General features: G+C 43.9%; 1 protein-coding gene across 1 annotated transcript in view; it reads left to right on the top strand.

The window, feature by feature from the left end:
- SH3BP5 (SH3 domain binding protein 5) overlaps positions 1 to 20537 on the top strand; it is a 119724-nt gene that overhangs the window by 47324 nt on the left and 51863 nt on the right. Inside the window, exon 2 of the mRNA XM_075315214.1 lies at positions 2530 to 2592. Within this exon, the coding sequence (XP_075171329.1) occupies positions 2530 to 2592 (63 nt within the window). The remainder of the gene's footprint in view (positions 1 to 2529; positions 2593 to 20537) is intronic.

Raw genomic sequence — 20537 nt, 5'->3', positions numbered from 1 at the left:
TTTTTTTTTTTTTTTTTTGTTTTTTTTTTTCCCCTCTCCCCACCGTCGCTACATGTTGGGGGCTTGCTATTCCTTTGGGGACTGCTCTGAGGCAAGTTAGGATTCCTCATTTCTATCTTTGAGGTGTAGCAAGTTTCTCCAGCAGTTACGAGGTGTCTAGGTGTTAGGAACATCCCACTGCTACTTCTAGTGTTGTCTGATAGGAGATTGCTGTCAGCTTAGTTTCCAACTACACTTGTGGGTTTTTTTTTCCTGATTAAAGGGATTTTTTGTGATCGTCCACGGTTACCAGTTCATAACAGATATTGCTGGTTCCATGTGCTTGACCAGATTGTGGTTGGCCAGTCGAGCTGCTTCTTATTGACATGCACATGTCCGGCCTGTAAATTGGTTCTGACTAGAACAAGCTGCAATGTTTCTACATGGACCATAGGTCAGTGTGAAAAAAATCGTTTGTATGAAGAGGGACTCTTGATATTATTGGATTAGTTTGCAGTCCGTTGAGTACACTGACTGTGGTCATCTGAATGAGCTCTTTAAAAGGTCACTTAAAGGGGTTGCCCACTATTGGAACAAGTCCCTTCTGACTAAAGACCCTGTACTCTCCTCCCATTCTGGCGCTGTTCCAGCACTTTCGGTAATTGCAGTTCGGGCTCACGCGTCATTGTGACAGCACGAGAACCAAATTAGTTAATCAACAGGAAGTGACACTCATGTGGCAGGCGGCCAATAGGAGTGGAGGGGCGGAGATGAGCAGGATGTAAACATCCCGCCCACCTCCTTCCTTCCGCATAACCTACGGAAGCCGCGGTGACGCCAGTAGGAGATGTTCCTCGCTCCTGCGACTTCACACACAGCGATGTGTGCTGCCGCAGGAGCGAGGAACAACATCGGACCGTCGCGTCAGCGTAATTATGGATTACGCCGACGCTGCACCGATGATACGATTACGACGCTTTTGCGCTCGTTAATCGTATCATCTAGGCTTTACACACTGCGATGTCGCATGCGATGCCGGATGTGCGACACTTTCAATTTGACCCCACCGACATCGCACCTGCGATGTCGTAGTGTGCAAAGCCCGCCTAAGGCCTCATTGCCAAATCTGTGCTTGTTGTTCGTGTACTGTTTGCTTTTTTCACGGATTGCTCTCATACCTTATGGACCCATTCACATAATTTTTTTTTTTTATGATAGTTTGCATAAAAAAAAACAAAAACTCTGAGATGTCCTACTTTTATTCCAATATGTAGACCAAACTCACCTATTCAACGGAATAGGTTAGTGAAAAAGGTGTTCACCTCACCCTAGTGCTGGATTCACAGTTACATTGTTTTGTTATTGCTTTATGATGATCTCTATGCTGCTGCTTCTGCTTAGGGCCATGTGTTACATAGAAGCAGGAATCCCTTGTGTCCTTGTGTTTGTATATCAGAGACATCTTAGGAGCTAGTGTCTACCTACTAACTGAAGGACCACTACAGAAGGCAAAGCTGGTTGAAAATGCAGGGTACACGTCATATGATATCCAGAAATGGTGTTCTCAGTAATGTTCACACACATGACCTTGTTCTAAACCAAATAAGCTCATATATTTGATTTAATTAACTTGACCTGATCTCCTGATATGTTCTGGCAGTTCCTCTATTGGTCTGGTTTTGATGCTGGAGAAAAGTGTTTGCTGTGTTGGCATGAGACCTATGGTGTGTGAAGGGGTTGGATGGATACACATCTGGGTATGGAATATTATGTGTAGCTACATATTATGAGATATTTAACAAAAGTACATTTTTAGCAGTTAGCGTAGACTGTTTGTTGATGGGAAGGAATATATAAAAGTAAATAAAGACATTTTAAAAGTAACAATCTGTTTTTCTGACATAGAATTTCCATTTATACAGATCACCCCGTGTTCCACAGATACTATACATTTACATGAACACCCTCCACTTCTCATCAATAATAATTTCTAATGGCTCTCACAGTCACTGCTCAGTACATAGTGGGCTGCGGATGTAACCACAGCCGGCTCTGATGGACAGCCGGCTCAGACTTCACTATGTACTAAGCGGTCAGTGAAACTGCTACGGTGGCGCGGAGAATGACTGAAAGGCCGAGGCTGCCTGGATGAATAAAGTGCTTTTACTCCTGGTAGCCATGCTTTCAGTGCAGCATACAGGCAGTTTTTTAACCTACCTATCTGCAGGTTAATAGCTTTTTTTTATTTTTTTTTTTGACAGGTTCCCACTTAACCTAAGGAATAAGAGAATATATAAAGAAGTAGTGTAAATGCAAGAAGTCCTGTAATTTGCAAGTTCTACCCTAAGCTTTATACAAACCTCCTTCATTTTTTTTTTTTTTTGTGCATGGGTATTTCTTAAAGACCTGGTCAAATATTAACCTTTTGTTTTTCGACTGTTAATGGCCTAACATCTACTATTAAAAAAAAAAAACAACATAGTTTAAATTCTTTATGCTGTTTTTTTTCTAGTTAACTAATTTTTTATTTTATTTTTTTTTTAACCCCAGGGAGAATTGGAGAAGCTCAATCAGTCAACGGATGATATCAACCGAAGGGAAATTGAACTTGAGGTATGCCAAGACTTATTCCATGTGATACTGTGATAGAATATATCCATATCCGGTAGTCATGTATTATCTGTTTAGAACTAGTCAAAATAAAGCTAGAAGAGCGGAAATCCATCACAATCTTTATTGCCCCGGCTCTCAACAATGCGCTTCTTAGCTTGGTATTTCCTGTATTGTGGTGAAATAACTATCCTGTGGTTCAGAAGTAGTCAGCCGTATTTCCATTATTATGTAATCTTGTAGCTTTTAGGAATTGCTTAAGAAATTGACTGACTCTGAGCTGTAGGTGAAATCCAGTTTTGTTGTAGTTAATTCCTAAAGTTCACCATCGCAAATAAAATGAAAAGTTGTATGTATTGTTTAATACTATTAAATACTAAGAACTTGTTCCTCAAGAAAACAGGACCTTCTACAGCTTCCTCATAGTCCTGGGTCTGGGTCTCAAAAAATAGGGAAACCAAATTTTTACTAAGTTCAGAAATTTTGAAAGCCATAAAATCTAAAAAAGCAAAAAAGAAAATATCATTACTTACAGCAAGATGGAATTGCAGCTGTATATTGCTCAGGCCAAAAGACTACTACCACTCCAGCAGGATACAGCTAAACCCCCACTAGGTGGAGGCAACACAGGTGCAAGTAGAGCCATTCACACTCACTTCCAAATATGGAGGAGGTGATGGCTGGATGGTAAAACTGCACACTAGTGGCTTGCATAGAGCACTGTTCACACTAGCAGACGCACAGTCACAAACCCGCAGCCTATTAGGTGACGCCCATACTATTAGATCAGGCGGGCTGCCAAGCCGTACCCCCACTGCGCGCTACGTAGGGACAGAAACTCTGATAGCAAGGCCTAACAAAAAGGGGCCTGGCTGTATCCTGTACAAAAAAGTTTTTGAGGTTTTTTTGTTAGCGTTATGGCCATAAGACATAAGCCTACAACCCTCGTCACGGGAACCTCATGCTTGTAGGTCCCTACACTATATATAATATAAAAAAGCAAAAAAGAAAATATCATTACTTACAGCAAGATGGAATTGCAGCTGTATATTGCTCAGGCTATGCAAGCCACCAGTGGCTGGATGGTAAAACTGCACACTGGTGGCTTGCATAGCCTGAGCAATATACAGCTGCAATTCCATCTTGCTGTAAGTAATGATATTTTCTTTTTTGCTTTTTTATATTATATATAGTGTAGGGACCTACAAGCATGAGGTTCCCGTGACGAGGGTTGTAGGCTTACGTCTTATGGCCATAACGCTAACAAAAAACCTCAAACTTTTTTGTACAGGATACAGCCAGGCCCCTTTTTGTTAGGCCTTGCTATCAGAGTTTCTGTCCCTACGTAGCGCACAGTGGGGGTACGGCTTGGCAGCCCGCCTGATCTAATAGTATGGGCGTCACCTAATAGGCTGCGGGTTTGTGACTGTGCGTCTGCTAGTGTGAACAGTGCTCTATGCAAGCCACCAGTGTGCAGTTTTACCATCCAGCCATCACCTCCTCCATATTTGGAAGTGAGTGTGAATGGCTCTACTTGCACCTGTGTTGCCTCCACCTAGTGGGGGTTTAGCTGTATCCTGCTGGAGTAGTAGTAGTCTTTTGGCCTGAGCAATATACAGCTGCAAAGCCATAAAATCTACAGATTTTGATTTTTCTGATCTGAAGAATCGTGTGGACAGGTCATTTTTACCTTAAATTGAACGATGCGGAAATGGATTTGACACTCCGAGAAGGGGCTTTATTGCCTCATCCTGAAAGGAGTGCTGAAGCACATGCTTCGCATCTACTGCATTCGTTGTCTCTGGGACTTTTGGTACTCAGCTGTATATGGGAGTCTCATAGATCATGAATAAAGCGAATGTTTGTTATGTACACCTCCATTTCATCAGGGCAGGACTGAAGGTTTCTAGGGTCCTACAGCCCCGATCTAAAAAAAAACGCTTTTTGTTGGATCATGAGTTATCTCCTTTCCTATGGATAGGGAATTACTTGATTAAGAACTAATCCTTATAACCTTGATCGCTATCCTTTTTGGCAGTTTGTGTTGCTTTTTTCCCAGCGAAGAATACACTGCAGTAGAGTATTAAGATTGCTTAGCATGGCCATCTCTATTATCTATGTGTATGTGCACAAGTCATCTTTTTCCGACGGTTTACACCTAGAATATCCCTGAAAAATCCCTCTATAAAAGGAGCATGATGCGCAGCAATGTTAAAACGAGATTGTTGTGCACGTGTTAAATCTTATGTTGACTCTCTTAACTGCTTTATGGTTTGCAAATCGTAAAGCGTTTAAAAGAACTAATATGTTCATTATTTTGGTGGTTTCTGCTAGGAGGCTGCCTGCCCTCAATGGTTGAAAGTATCGCGTAAAACATGTTGGCAGTAGGGTCCCTGCAAAAAATGTCTGAAAAGACACTGGCGCAGCTGCTCCAGGAAAACGGCATAGTTTTCTAGAAGCCGCTTCACCTAAAAGAAAAAAAAGCCAGTTGCTTTGGTATCTAAAAGACATTGTCTGCACATACAGCAGTCTGCCCATGCCCCAAGGGTATTTTGATTCCGAGTACATCAAATCACACTTGGACCAATGTTTAGTCTATGGGGTTGAGCACATCACTTTTTTTTTTTTTCCTCAGTGTTTGTGCAAGAGGAAAAGAAAATTGCTGTATAAGTTGGATCCAATATTCTGATCACACTCTCTTATGAAAGTCAGTGAGTGTGTGGGAAATCATCAGACTGCACTCCGATGACATCCGAGGGCAGCCCAATTTCCTCACACTTACACAACAAAGTGAAGATGGAGAAATTTGGTTCCCCATCTTCTCACAATGTGCTTTGGTTCTCCCATTTGAGACTATGCGGACGCTCTGATCAGTGTCATTTGCCTATTTGGCCCTTGTCTTTTGGAAGAGAGAATCTACAGCCGTCAACACGAGCTCTTAGGGGTACTTCACACACAGCGAGATCGCTACTGAGATCGCTGCTGAGTCACGGTTTTTGTGACCTCATTAGCGATCTCGCTGTGTGTGACACTGAGCAGCGATCTGGCCCCTGCTGTGAGATCGCTGCTCGTTACACACAGCCTTGGTTCGTTTTTTTTATTGTTGCTCTCCCGCTGATAAGCACACATCGCTGTGTGTGACAGCGAGAGAGCAACAATCCTGAATGTGCAGGGAGCAGGAGCCGGCGTCTGACAGCCTGCGGTAAGCTGTAACCAAGGTAAACATCGGGTAACCAAGGTGGTTATCCGATATTTACCTTCGTTACCAGCTTCCGCAGCTCTCACGCTGCCAGTGCCGGCTCCTGCTCCCTGCACACGCTAAGTTAAGCGGTGTGCGCTGGTAACGAAGGTAAACATCGGGTAACCATACCCGATGTTTACCTTAGTTACCAGTGTCCGCAGCTTCCAGACGCCGGCTCCGTGCAAGCGCAGCGTCGCTTGCACGTCGCTGCTGGCTGGGGGCTGGTCACTGGTCGCTGGTGAGATCTGCCTGTTTGACAGCTCACCAGCGACCATGTAGCGATGCAGCAGCGATCCTGACCAGGTCAGATCGCTGGTCGGATCGCTGCTGCATCGCTAAAGTGTGAAGGTACCCTTAGGCGGGCTTTGCACGCTGCGACATCGGTAACAATGTGTTACCGATGCTGCAGCGATAGTCCCGCCCCCGTCGCACGTTCGATATATAGTGAAAGCTGCCGTAGCGATTATTATCGCTACGGCAGTTTCACACGCACATACCTGCCGTGCGACGTCCCTCTGGCCGGCGACCCGCCTCCTTCCTAAGGGGGCGGGTCGTGCGGCGTCACAGCGACGTCACACGGCAGGCGGCCAATTGAAGTGAAGGGGCGGAGATGAGCAGGATGTAAACATCCCGCCCACCTCCTTCCTTCTCATTGCAGCCGGCGGCAGGTAAGTTGAAGTTCCTCGCTCCTGCAGCTTCATACACAGCGATGTATGCTGCCGCAGGAGCGAGGAACTACATCGTACCTGTCGCTGCACCGGCATTATGGAAATGTCGGAGGCTGCAGAAGATGATACGATAACGACGCTTTTGCGCTCGTTCATCGTATCAAAAAGGATTTGCACGTTGTGATATCGACTGCGACGCCGGATGTGCGTCACTTTCGATTTGACCCCATCGACATCGCACGTGCAATGTCGCAACGTGCAAAGCCGCCCTAAGTCATGACTAGGATTTATTTGACATTGAGCAATTCCTGTAAAGTTCCATAATCTCATTTGTGATTTATTTCCCGCTTTGTCAGACAATTTAACTTCGCAAACACCAAATTGACTTTTCTGTTAATATTTTGCCAGATCTTCAGGTCAATGTATGTTCTTTGAGACGTTTTTCTTAGCTGCTGTCGATTTTCTTGAAAGGTCACACTAGTACAAAGTACAAACAGTCACATAGGACAAAATCTGATGTGAAATATAATAATCGCTGTGCCTCGTAAGACATTGTGTTCCCTGGGACAGCCAGAGGGAATGTCAGGCAGGGCTTTGTGTAATGGGTGAACAATTGTGGCACAAAGTGTTGTTCCTTTCCACAAAAGGCTGATTATTATGAATTTATCCATCCAAAGGTCCCTCTGTGTTTTTATTATATATTTTTTTTTTTTATTTAGTGATTATAGTGGTTTTCTGACATTTTATTTATTTATTTATTTTATAGTACGGTATTTTGAATAATTTCTGTTTTTTTTGTTTTGTTTTTTTTTTTTTACACCCAATGGTAACTGTTTTGATCATAAATATTTTTTGTTCCATATAAACTGTAACTGTGTGTATCTAGGCTCTGGCCCACTGGTCCACGAAGCCATTATCTATCCCCCATTTCCGTGAGATGGCTGGATTGTCATTGTAAATGAGCACTTGTACCTTGCCCCCCCATATCTCATTGTAGATTGTAAGCTCTCACGAGCAGGGTTTTTTTTTTTTTTTTTTCCCCCTCTAAATATTGTATTTTCTATAACTGTTACTTGTTTTTATATGATCCTCCTGAATTGTAAAGCGCTGCGGAATAGGTCGGCGCTATAGAAAAAAAGATGTATTATTATTATTATTATTATTATTATTATTATTATTATTATTATTATTATTATTATTATTATTATAATTTATATTATATGTGATTTATATAATTGACTTTGTAGTGGTCCACGCCAATCACATACTGAAGTTCTTTCCTATGCAGTTACAAAAAAAAATATCCTGTTACATGGCGGTGTAGGCTGCTTTCACACCTCCAGTTTCTGCAATGCGGCACACTCCGGCACTTTGCAGGAAAATCGCAACCGATTTTTTTTTTTTTTTTTTTTTTTTTTTTTTTTTTTTGCTGCCGGTTGCGTTTTTTCTGCATAGACTTTAATTAGTGCCGCATTGTGCCGCATGGCCTTGCGTTCCATCCGGTTTTTGCCGCATGCGGCAGATTTAGCCGATGCGGCGACCGGATGGAACGTTGCCTAGCACGTTTTTTCGTGCGGCAAAAAAAAACGCATCGCGCCGCATTCGGCCGATGCGGCGCATTTTTGAATGCATGCCTATGGCGGCCGGATGCGGCGCGATGCGGCAAAAACCGCATCCGGCCGCCGCATGCGGTTTTTGCCACTGCGCATGCTCAGTAGCATGCTGCAAGCGGCAAAAACCGGACGGGCCGCAAGGGAAAAACTTATGCAAAGGATGCGGTGTTTTCACCGCATCCGTTGCATAGCTTGCACAGCCGGATTGAGCCGCAGAGCTCAAGCCGGATGTGTGAAAGAAGCCTTAGGCTGCTTTCACACATCAGTTTTTTTGCATCAGGCACAATCCGGCTCAAAATGCTATGCACCGGATGCGGCGAAAAAAAACTGATCTGTTGCATACGTTTTTTTTCCCATGTGGCCCATCTGTTTTTTTGACGGATCTGGTTTGATACTGAGCATGTGCAGTTCAAAAAAACTGCATCCAGCCGCTGGATGCGTTTTCTGCCGCATCCGGCGTCCATAGGCTTGCATTGTAAATCGCCCCAGATTCGGCGCGATGTGGTTTTTCGCCGCAGACAAAAAACACTGCAAGCAACGTTCCATCCGGCCGCCGCATCAGCTAAATATGCAGCATCCGGCAAAAACGGACACAACGCAAGGCCATGTGGCACAATCCGGCGCTAATGCAAGTCTATAAGGAAAAAACGCATCCGGCAGCAAAAAAAACCGGATGCGTTTTTTCTGCAAAGCGCCGGATTGTGCCTGATTGCAAAAAACTGATGTGTGAAAGCAGGCTTAGCAAACGTTATAAGGACACTCTTTTGGTCAGTCAGGTGAATAAAAACCTTAGCTTAGGTATCCATGGTAACAATCACACATAGTGACAGTTGCTAGTGTTTGTAAACATGGATACCTAACCTGCAATACCCTGCACATGAAGTAAGAGACCTAGTTAATCAGGAGAAATGTACTATATTTCTAATTTGAAGGAATTTGCTAATATTATGATTTACACCTACTACATATTGGGATAGGATATAGGTTGAACTGGATGACTTAAAGGGGTACTCCAATCTCCGAGATTCTAAGATGTTTATCCACAGGAAGGCAAAAACCCCATGGAGCAGACAATGGCTTCATATGAGGGGAAACCTTCCTTCTTGACTCCACATATGGCTATTGGACCTAGTTCACTGGATCAACGTCCCAGCACAGAATCTAGTGTCCATAACGTGCAAGATTATAATTTTCAAGAAAAGCATAGTCCTTTTTTTTTTTTAATTTTAGTTGCCAGAGTTCCATAGTCTCAATGTTCTTACAGTAAAGAATCTGTGACTATGATTATGATTAAACCTTTCCTGTAGAAGTAGAAGATATCCTATTGTCCACGTTGCAGGCTTAGGTGTAAAAAGATCCCCCTTCCTGATTTATCTTTTTGCATGTTTGTCACACTTTTAAAGGGAATCTGTCACCAGATTTTTGCCACCTTATCTGAGAGCAGCATAAGGTAGGGCAGAGACCCTGATTCCAGTGGTGTCACTTTACTAAGCTGCTTAGTGTAGTTTTGCTAAAATCATTGTTTAATCAGCAGTAGATTATCATTACAGGACTACTTGGCCTGCTGCCAGGTAGTGCAGCATATTCCTGAGCTCTGAATACTGCTACATCTGCAGAACAGAAAACATTGATATTCTCAAAATGACAGCAAACAGCTCAGTAAGTGACACTTTGCTGGAATCAGGGTCTCTGTCCCTACATTATGCTGATCTCAGATGGGTAGTAAAACCTGGTAACAGATTCCCGTTAACTCCCAAGCATCTCCTTACTATTATCAGTCATGCGAACCATACAGGAACCACAGTAAGGCCTCAGTTCCATTTGTGTTTTGCACGGACGAATGCAATTCGATAAAACCGGATTGCACTCACACCAGTGTAGAACTATAGGGCAGTGTCCATCTGCGATTGATTTCTCATGCTAATATGGCAAAAAGAATCTCCTCATGCTGTTTGGCAGAGCGTTTTGGCTCTCACACACCCATACAAGTCTATGGGAGAGTGTGAAATATTGTGCTGCACTCAGATGTCATCAGAGTGCAGTGTGATGTATGCAGAGACAGGCCGCAGAGAAGAGGGAGAAAGTGCTCCCTTCCCTCTTCTCCTGCAACTGTCATCTGATCGCAAGTTGCATGACACTTCGCTAATACTTGCAACAGAGCAGGAGCCGAGGGTCATTATCATATAGCACAAGTTTGGTCCAAGGCCTAATGATGAGAATTAGTATAACAAACATTTAAATTCAGGTACCTTTTTTATAGATGACTTAAAGGCACTTTGCACACTACGACATCGCAAGCCGATGCTTGCGATGCCGAGCGCGATAGTCTTCGCCCCCGTCGCAGCAGCGATATCTTGTCATAGCTGCCGTAGTGAACATTATTGCTACGGCAGCTTCACATGCACTCACCTGCCCTGCGACGTCGCTCTGGCCGGCGACCCGCCTCCTTTCTAAGGGGGCAGGTCGTGCGGCGTCACAGCAACGTCACACGGCAGGCGGCCAAAAGAAGCGGAGGGGCGGAGATGAGCGGGACGTAAACATCCCGCCCACCTCCGTCCTTCCGCATTGCCGGCGTGAGCCGCAGGACGCAGATACGTTGATGTTCCTCGCTCCTGCGGCTTCTTACACAGCGATGTGTACTGCTGCAGGGGAACGAGGAACATCGTACCGTCGCTGCAGCGAAATTATGAAAATGTCGGACAATGCACCGATGATACGATTACGACGCTTTTGCGCTCGTTAATCGTATCATAAAGGATTTACACACTCTGATATCGACAGTGACGCCGGATGTGCGTCACTTTCGATTTGTCCCCACCAACATCGCACCTGCGATGTCGTAGTGTGAAAAGTACCCCTTAGTCTCTGATCGGAGTCGTTTCTTGTCCAGATGCCAGGATTACTGTTCACATCCACAGCTAGTCTCTGCAGACTTCCATCTTCTCCGGTCTTCTGAAACACATTCTGGCAAAATATTCTTAAAAATATCAGAATGATTAGAATACTCCTGTATAAAATTATCTGCCCTACGCTGTGCCCTAGAATAAATAATTGCACCTTGCTGTGCACAAAATATGATGCACACTCTCCCTCTTATGGTACATGCACTTCACACTGTCCTCTCACATGGTGTCCCCTTATACTGCCCAACCTTTATATTGTGCCCACTCATCACACTCCCCGCTTCGCTATGACCTCACACTGTCCCCCCATAATGCCCCATTCGCCCGTACCCATTCTCTATTCTGTTCCCCCTCACATTTTTCTCATCCCGTACAGTCTCCTCACTACCTCCATACTCAGCCCTCCTCACTTCCCGTACTGTGTCCATATAAATTCCCCCCCGCTCCCCATACTGTCTGCAGCCATCCTGCCCACTTGCTCCTTATTCCATATCCTCAAATTTGCCCCCTCACTCTTTATTTTGTGTCCTCAAAATTTTTCCCATTTGGTCCACCTACTATGCATACATTCCACCAATCACTCCCCATACTATCTGTATACATCGCCCCTTAACCCTTACTCCCCATACTGTCCATGGATAATTCCCCCCCCCATCCTGTACCCCATACTGTATCCATAGCTACTTCCCCCCCCCCCCCCCTCAATTCTGTCTATAGCTACTTCCCCCTCCCCACCCTCTCTCAATAACACTATCTGGCCATTATATCACTTGTATCCTGTATTATTTTTTTTTCTTAAAAATGTTTTGCCTCTTGCTCCTTCATCATCCTGATCCCCCTAATCTCTCATACAGTGGGTACAGAAAGTATTCAGACCCATTTAAATTTTTCACTTTGTTTCATTGCAGCCATTTAGTAAATTCAAAAAAGTTTAATTCTTTTTCTCATTAAAGAAGTGGTTCAATAGATGTAAACTCGGGACTACAGAACAGGAGAAGGACTTGGGTATTCTCATTACAAATAAGCTGCGCAGCAGCACTCAATGTCAAGCAGCAGCTGCAAAAGCAAACAAGATTTTAGGGTGTATAAAAAGAGATTAGATCCCATGATCCCAACGTATTGTTACCCCTCTATAAATCACTTGCAAGGCCACATCTGGAATATGGGATCCAGTTTTGGGCTCCACATTTTAAAAAGGACATTCAGAAGTTAGTCAGTTCAAAGGCGGGCAACTAGACTATTACAAGGAATGGAAGGCCTCCCATATGATGACAGGTTGAAAAAGTTAGATATGTTTAGCTTAGAAAAAAAGACGTCTCAGAGGAGATGTCATTTATATGTATAAATACATGTGTGGTTAATATAAAGGACTGGCACATGACTTATTTCTTCCAAAGACAATACTAAGGACCAGGGGGCACTCACTGCGAGTGGAAGAAAAGCGATTCCGACAGCTAAATAGGAAAGGGTTCTTTACAGTTAGAGCAGTCAGACTGTGGAATGCCCTACCACAAGAGGTAGTAATGGCAGATACTATAACAGCTTTTAAAAAGGGCTGGATGATTTCCTCAGTACACACAACATACTTTGGTATAAATGACTTGGGGACAAAATGTAGAATTGGTGGAGGAAGGTTGATCTAGATGGACCTAGGTTTTTTTTTTTTGTTTTTTTTTTTTTCAACCTATGTAACTATTTAAACAAAAAGTAAAAAATTTAAAGGGGTCTGAATACTTTCCGTACCCACTGTAAGGCTATGTTCACATGGTTTTTGGTGCATTTTTGAGGTGACCAAGAAGCACCCAAATATATGCATTTCCTTCCCCCAGCAAAGTCTGAGATTTCTATTTTGCTGTCCGCATTAAGCATCTTTTTTTTTTTTTTGTCTGCATCTTGGCTGCGTTTTTGAAGATGCAGCATGCCAATTCTTTTTGCGTTTTTTCCAGCGTTTTTGAGCCTTTCCAGTCAATAGATTTTAAAATATGGGCCAAAAATGCTGCATCTTTGTGGTTAAGAAAAGATGCAGTGTGTGAACATAGCCTTAGACTTCTATAGGTTGGCACTACCATGATTTACCTTCTAAACCTGATTAACCCCCTACTTAACCGAGGCGAATATTGCACCTTAAATAAGGTGGAATACTCTGTGGCGACTGGAGCCTCAAGGGTGCTACATTTTCTGCTTTCATCATTGTAATTCATGCACTGAATATAGCAATAATGAGGGACTGAATCTGAGCTAAGTGCCATGTGTACTTTCTCATACAGTGACTTTTATTGACACCTACTGTAATCTGATCCCTCAGAGAGCTGAAATCCGTCTTCACCAAAGACAGATTTGATGTCCCGCTCGGTACGGGGAAGTACCAAGCGCACAACAAAAGGGAAGGGAAATCCTGAGTCTAGGGAGAGGGAAGATGGTGACCCCTTACCGAACCTACTGCTGGTCCCTGGGGTCCCTCACCACCCTAAATGGGTTCTGACCCTAGATATCCTTATTGCTGGGCCTTAAATAGGGGACGGATGGTGTGAGCTCTTCGTCAACCCCGCTAAACACTATAGACGACATGAGGAGGACACATAGGGGGGAAAATGCATGAGCTACTGTTCAAAAGATTACTAGGTAGAAATTCAGCAGAGCTTTCAGCAACGATATCAGAGTAGTACAAGCCACCTGTTTTGCAACCTTGGCTTGAAGGTGCTGAAACTATCACCAGCACAGGTGAAAGAAAGGAAGCGGTATTTAAACACCAAGGGAATACTGATAATCAACAGCTGGGTGGAAGTTGAGCTCCTGCTAGGTCCAAAACGAATAGCGCTGAATCTAACAGGAAATCTACCTATACCAATGAATACTGACAGCAGGAACAATGGAAAGTCAGAGAGCATTCTGCACAGCCAAACATTATGACCGTCTACTGCCAGAAACCACATGACTGGCTGTCACATATGACACACCTGTGACATATGAGCAGTGAATTCTGCAGTGTGGAAAGATGCATATTTCTTTCATAAAATTACATTTTTAAAAAAAAATATATATATATATATATATATATATATATATATATATATATATATATATATATATATATATATATATATATATATATATATATATATATAGAGAATAGTGTGTATATGTAAAAATTTTGTCCAACAGGTCATACTGTATATATCCCAACCTACTCCTCTGTCAGACTTTCCGTGCCAGTTATTAGCCGTGGCCTGTCTGTGACTTCAGTAAAAATGATATAGCTAATATAAGGCTTTACAGAAAAAGCATATCTAGCTAACTAAAGACCTAATATGTCCTAAACAAAAATGCAGGGGGGTCAAATTAATTTCAGAATGTGTTTATAGCTCTGAGATATATCGGATACCTCCGCATTCATGTGATGGCTCTCCCAGATAACCACACAGTACTTTATTTTTTTTCTATTTTAACATTGCCTGATCATTGGCCCATCATTACTTATTACTATGATCTCCCGGGCTAACCATTAGTTAGGAGTTAAATAAAAAACTCAATCAACCATTTCTGGGTTTTACCCTTTAAGTCTATGTTGTGAATAGACAACAGGGACAAAATATGTTGCATCTCTATATTCTGGTGCTTGCTAAATGCTGCCTACGCCCGGATAAAGTGACATAAATGCAAAAACTCAGTTTCATTTTGAAAGATTTGTTTTCCTATTCAGTCTTCAGCTGATTATAACAAATGGGCACAGTATATTAATTCTAAAAAGATTTGGTTTAAAGCCTAACATTCTTATTTAGTAATTTTCATTATTGAATATATAAGTTCAGCCATGATTTGAAAGTGTTGGCACCCTTGAAATTGTTACAAAAAATGAAGTATTTCTCCTAGAAAATTGAGTTGCACATTTTTTGGTCATACACCTCTATTTCCTTTTTTGTATGTTTTGGAACAGAAGAAAAAAATGCAAATTGGACATTAATTTCACACACCACCCCTAAAAGGGAAGGACAAAATTGTTGGCACCCTCAAATTTAATATTTGGTTGCACACCCTTTGAATTAAATAACTGCAATCAAACCCTTTTTCTATACTGTCCAAGCTTCTTACTACTCTGAACTGTAATTTTGGACAACTCTTCTTTTGCAGCCTGCTCCATGTCTCTTATTTTGGAAGGGCGCCTTCTCCCAACAGCAATTTTAAGATCTCTCCTCAAGGTGTTCAATGGTATTTAGATTAAACTCATTGCTGCCACTTCAGAATCCTCCAGCATCTTGTTTCAACCCATTTCTGGGTGCTTCTTGAAGTTGTTTGGGTTCATTGTCCTGTTGGATCCCCATGACCTAGAACCCAAACCCAGCTTTCAGACACTGGCCATTTCATTGCAATCCAAAATCCTTTGTTAATCCTATTTAATGATGCCTCTGGCACCGGGTGCAAGGCAGCAAAACAGTGCCAAAACATCCTTGAACCTCCACCATATTAGACTGTAGGTACTGTGTTCTTTTCTTTGTAGACCTCATTCCATATTTTGTAAACAGTAGACTGATGTGCTTTACCAAAAAGCTCTATCTTGGGCTCAAGATGCTTCCCAGAATGATTTTGGCTTACTCGGTTACATTTTGGCAAACTGTACTCTATCTTCCCCCCCCCCCCCCCCTCTCTGCATCGGCAATGAAGTCCTCATGGGTCTCCTGCAATAGCGTTTCAGTTTATTCAGATATGGAAGGATAGTTTGCACTGTCACTGATGTACCCTGAGCCTGCAGGACAGCTTGAATTTCTTCGTAACTTGATTGGCGCTGCTTATCCACAAGCCGGACTATCCTGCGTTGCAACCTTTCATCAGTTTTTTTCTGCCTTCCACGTCCTTGGAGATCAGCTACAGTGTCATGGGCTGTAAACTTCTTTCTTATGTTGCACGCTGTGGACAAAGTACTATCAAGATCTATGGAGATGGACTTGTGTCTTGCGATTTTGTTAGTATTTTTAACAATTTTGCATCTCATCCTTATTGATTGACTACAGCCTTCTTGACCCACAAGCATCGTCCGAATTTGAATGGAATGACTACATGGTGAGCTGATTCACGTGTTTTTTTTTTTTTTTTTTTTTTTATAATCATGTGGTTTTTACCACTATTGAACGGTATTCAAAGAATGCAAGCGGCTCTCACTGGGATGTCTGCTCCCATCATTCACTGAGGGGAGCTGGCTTTATGTCGGATCTTTCACAAATGATGCATCTGAGCACCAGCAATACTTGGCCGAGCACCCCGATAGATGATTAAGCAGTGGTGCTGCATAAGCAAAACCTAATGAGTAGTGATAAGCGATCACTACCATACTTGGGTGCTCTGTACTCCTAACGAGCATTTTAACGCTTGGACGGGCTCGACTCGTGTACCAAGTATAATGGAAGTCTATGGGGGGGAGGGGGCTAATGCATTTTTCCGGAAGAATGCTCGAGATGCCAATAGACTTTAAATTTTACTCGGTACATGAGTACCGAGCACCCGAGCATGGTAAAGCTCGCTCCTCCCATAGTAATGTCTATTGTAATTTTTGCTTTGTATAGATTATGCCTTGTAAATAATTGGCCAGATTATGTAAGTAGGTTTTTTTTTTTTCTAACCAAAGATTTAGTTATTCCCAAAGTTTTTAACAATATAAAAGACTTAATAGTTTAGCTTTTTGGTTATAAGCACCTTTTTATACTGCGAGATTCACAAAAGCCTATCTAAAGTAATAGCTAAGTGGTCTCCTCCATATGGACTGCCGTTTTAAGTTGCCATACCAGGTCTATAACATGTATTTTTCCACTGTGCATGAAATAGAGGGCGAGACTGAGGGTTCTTCTAGTTGGCAGGCAGGTGTGCATTTTGTGACATGATTTTAAAGGGTCTACAGGGTTTTAAAGGGAATCTGTCTACAGGTTTTTGCTACCTCATCTGAGAGCAGCATGATATAGATAGAGACCCTGAATCCAACAATGTATCACTTAGATTTAGTCATGTAGCAGAGCTGTCTTGTCTACCCCAGGCTCTTTATGGAGATTGTGCATAGACCATGAGGTGTCAGAGGAGGGGGCATGCCGAACTCCTGTGCCCATGACATTGTAGCCTGAACAAGAAGTCCTGCTGCTTAAAACAAACATTCCAGGAAAACCACAGAACAGACCCTGACAAGACAGGCATCCCTGAATTCTGTGTTAACTCTTGCAGCGCCTTCGGATTACATAGCAAAAACCTGCTGACAGATTCCCTTTAATTGGGATAGAGAGGTCTGAAAAAATCCTATCCTCGATATACCAAGTAATGTTCTATAGTCAGTCAACGTTCACTGTAAATGCCCTTTAACAATACTGCTGTAATTACTCTTGTTTTGTGATCACAGTATGACATGGTGGGCAGTGTAGTGCATAATGAAACTGCCCCAGACTGTGCAGCAAGGGGTTAACCCCAATGCTGTTTTTGTCCAGCCCCCTCTCCCGTCCAGGCCCTGCTCTTCCTGTGTTTGGGAGGGGACTCCGTCCTGGCCCCTCCCGAATTCCCAATCCCACCTATAGGGTGTAATTTCTACCTATATATTGGGGTCTGGGCCGGTGTCCGGCCTCTTCCCCTGGTGTCCCAGGATCCGGAGCAGCTCTGCCCGGTGGAAGCAGGAGAAACCCGATGGACCTTCACATCCTTGAGACGCTGCAGGCCCATGCGTGGCATGAAGGTTAGGGATGACTGGCTCATTTATTTGCAGAGCTCAGCTCTCCTCAGTCACAGCTAGGGGCTATGTTGCAGAGCCTGCAGCACCTGCCGGGGAAGTGTTTCTTCTCCTAGGTGCTTCCCTCGGGCCCCTGCCCCACGTGCATCCCTGTTTTTCCTGCCCCTGCCTTTAGCACGGCAGGCAGGCTTTAATAAACACCTCACAACTGTTGCTCCCTCAGCCCCCCTCCCTGTTGTTTTCACACAGCACAGTTTGCTCCACGCCCCCTTCATCTCCCCTGCAGCTCTCAGCACTTCTAGTGCATTAGCATCACAGCAGTATTACTTTAACCCCTCATATACTGCCATGGACAATGACACCACTTCCTCTTCTGCAGGTTTTGGGCAGTGTGTCTGCTCACCAGCCTGTATCCCTGGCCCCCCCACCCCTAAATCCCCTCCTGTGCTGCATACCTGTGATGGTCTGCCACGTTCTCAATTAACCCTTGATGCGTAAGCTGTCCCCTTCTTCACATCCACAGCTACTTTCACAATGTCTAAATCCTTGCAGACCACAGGGGTCCTGCTTATGTCCTACCAGTGATCGGTCCCGCTTCCCCTCTGCGTTGGGCTATGTGCCCACGTGGCGTGTTTTCATGCAGTTACGCTGCGTTCTGCACCGCAGCGTGGCTGCATGCGTCCTGCGTCCCCAGCACAAGCTATGAAGATTGTGCATAATTCATGCCCACATGGCGTATTGGAACGCGGCGCTTCGGCTTCTGCCGGGGCGCTGCGTTCTAAGAAGTGATATGTCGCTTCTTTGGTGCGCTCGGCATGCAGCCCCTGCTCTGTCTATGGGGGGGGCTGCGTGCGGAGCGCATGAAATCGGCTTTTCAGTACGGACTGTCTCTGCGGCGGTTTGGGGCGCACGTGTGCTGTTCAGATCGCTGCGGAAATTTCTGTAGGGATAGAACGCAGCGTGGGCACATAGCCTTGCATCGGTTGGATCTGCACGATCAGCGTCGCTCGCCGGATTGGTGCAGGAGGCGCTTGAGGCATTCTTCACGTAACTTCTCCCGTACACACAGAAGCCGGCGTTCACACTCATCTGGTAGAAGTCGCCTTTCGAATTCCTTTTGAGGGCTCAAGCGTCTCGAGGGTGACTGATGAGTGTGCACGAACATCTATGGTGCAGCCTACGAGGACACAGAGGACTTGGTCTGCTACTGAACAGCCCGGGGATGTGAGGTATGCCCCTTCCCACGTCAGCGGTGGTGTATCTACGGCGAATTCCACAGAGATGGCATCCACATCAACATCCGGCGTGTTCACGGAGGCTTGGGGGATTAAGGCATTACAGCTCCTTAAGGTGGCATTCTCCATCTTCATTGTTTGAGAGATCGGGCGCTTCGAGGATGCCTGGCGGTCTTGTGCTGCACGTCAGCGGTGGTGTTTTGATGGATACTCCCCCTGGGATAGCATCATGTTGACTAAGCCACGTTTATATTTGTCCCAGTACTTATGATAAGAAACCCAGGGTCACGAGAACGATTAGTAATTGGCTACAGGTTTTTCAGTCCTGGGTCAGAAACATCCCGACCGTGGTCCTGAAATGTTCATTTATCAATACCTAATTTATAGTTCCTATAAACTCACGGTGGTTATGGGTGTAGTTGGTATTATGAGGATTTTCAGCGTTGGCTTGCCCCTACACCCTGGCATTGGTTTGGGTGTCCAAGCCATGGATTTCTGGCTTAGGTTAATGACCGTACAGAAGCCAGTATACCACTTTTCAATCCACGGCCACTGTGCCGGGAGCTTTACAAGGTCCAGCCATGGTGGCCGTGCGCCGCCCAGGAGCATGTTGGTTGTTTAATGATTGACACTTCTAGTTCTTTGGGTTATGCAATCCTAGCACGAGTGTTCTGCTTGCTGCGGAGCCACTTGGCTGTTAGATGCCCTCACCCTTCTTCCAAGGTCCTTGGTAAAAATGGTACGAATGTCTCAGACGACCCCGGTAAAGGTATCAGAGATGCCCCTTGTGGCTTGACAAATATCCCAATAAGGATGTGGCTGGTCATATCAGTTTTGTATTTTTCTTTCACTTTATTTATTCCATTTAATTTTCCTAATTGCTCCCTTATTGTCGCTAAAAGGAACGGAACCGAGTAGATTTCAATTGATACACCACCTACTGTATCTCACCCACACGGTGGGTCTGTTAATCATGGTATCCCTCCTGAGTAAGCTTTGATTTCTGTGTCTTTTTACAGTGTAATTTCTCTTATACGGGAGTTCGGACGCAGTGCACTTTTGCTTAATCTGATATTGAATCTGTGTTTTGTCCGTTACCTGTTCATCCGTACTGTTCCATAGTTTGGGTTGTTGCATGTAGGGCAATTTTTGTTGCGATTCTTGACTTCCCATGGGATGCTTTGTCATTCCATTATTTTTAACTCTTCAGTTCATTTCTTCAATGGGTGCGGTGGTGTGAGACGGTCTCAAAATTTGTCACTCACTACTTGATGATTTTCTTTAATTGCTCTAGTGACTTCGATGAATGCAAACAATTTTTGCCATTTTTTTCAGTTGATATTGAGTTTGTTGTCCCTTTGCCCCCAAACAAACGTAGGGCACGAAAGATTCAGACCCTGTTTCAATTGAGTGTGGGTTTTGTTTTTGTACGGTGCAGCTTAAAGGGATTTTCTACATACCATGAAAATACATTCACTTTGTCTAATTGGTAATTCTGTCGGACAATTTTGTTGCTTATGTGATGTTATATTACTGAACCGCAGCATTAGAAAGGTCAGAATTACAGTCCGAGCTAATTAGAATTACAGGCATA

This window comes from Anomaloglossus baeobatrachus, chromosome 6 (assembly GCF_048569485.1).
Source record: "Anomaloglossus baeobatrachus isolate aAnoBae1 chromosome 6, aAnoBae1.hap1, whole genome shotgun sequence".
NCBI lineage: Eukaryota > Metazoa > Chordata > Amphibia > Anura > Aromobatidae > Anomaloglossus > Anomaloglossus baeobatrachus.
The sequence above is the reverse complement of the archived record's forward strand: the minus strand, read 5'-3'. Positions and strand labels throughout refer to the sequence as shown.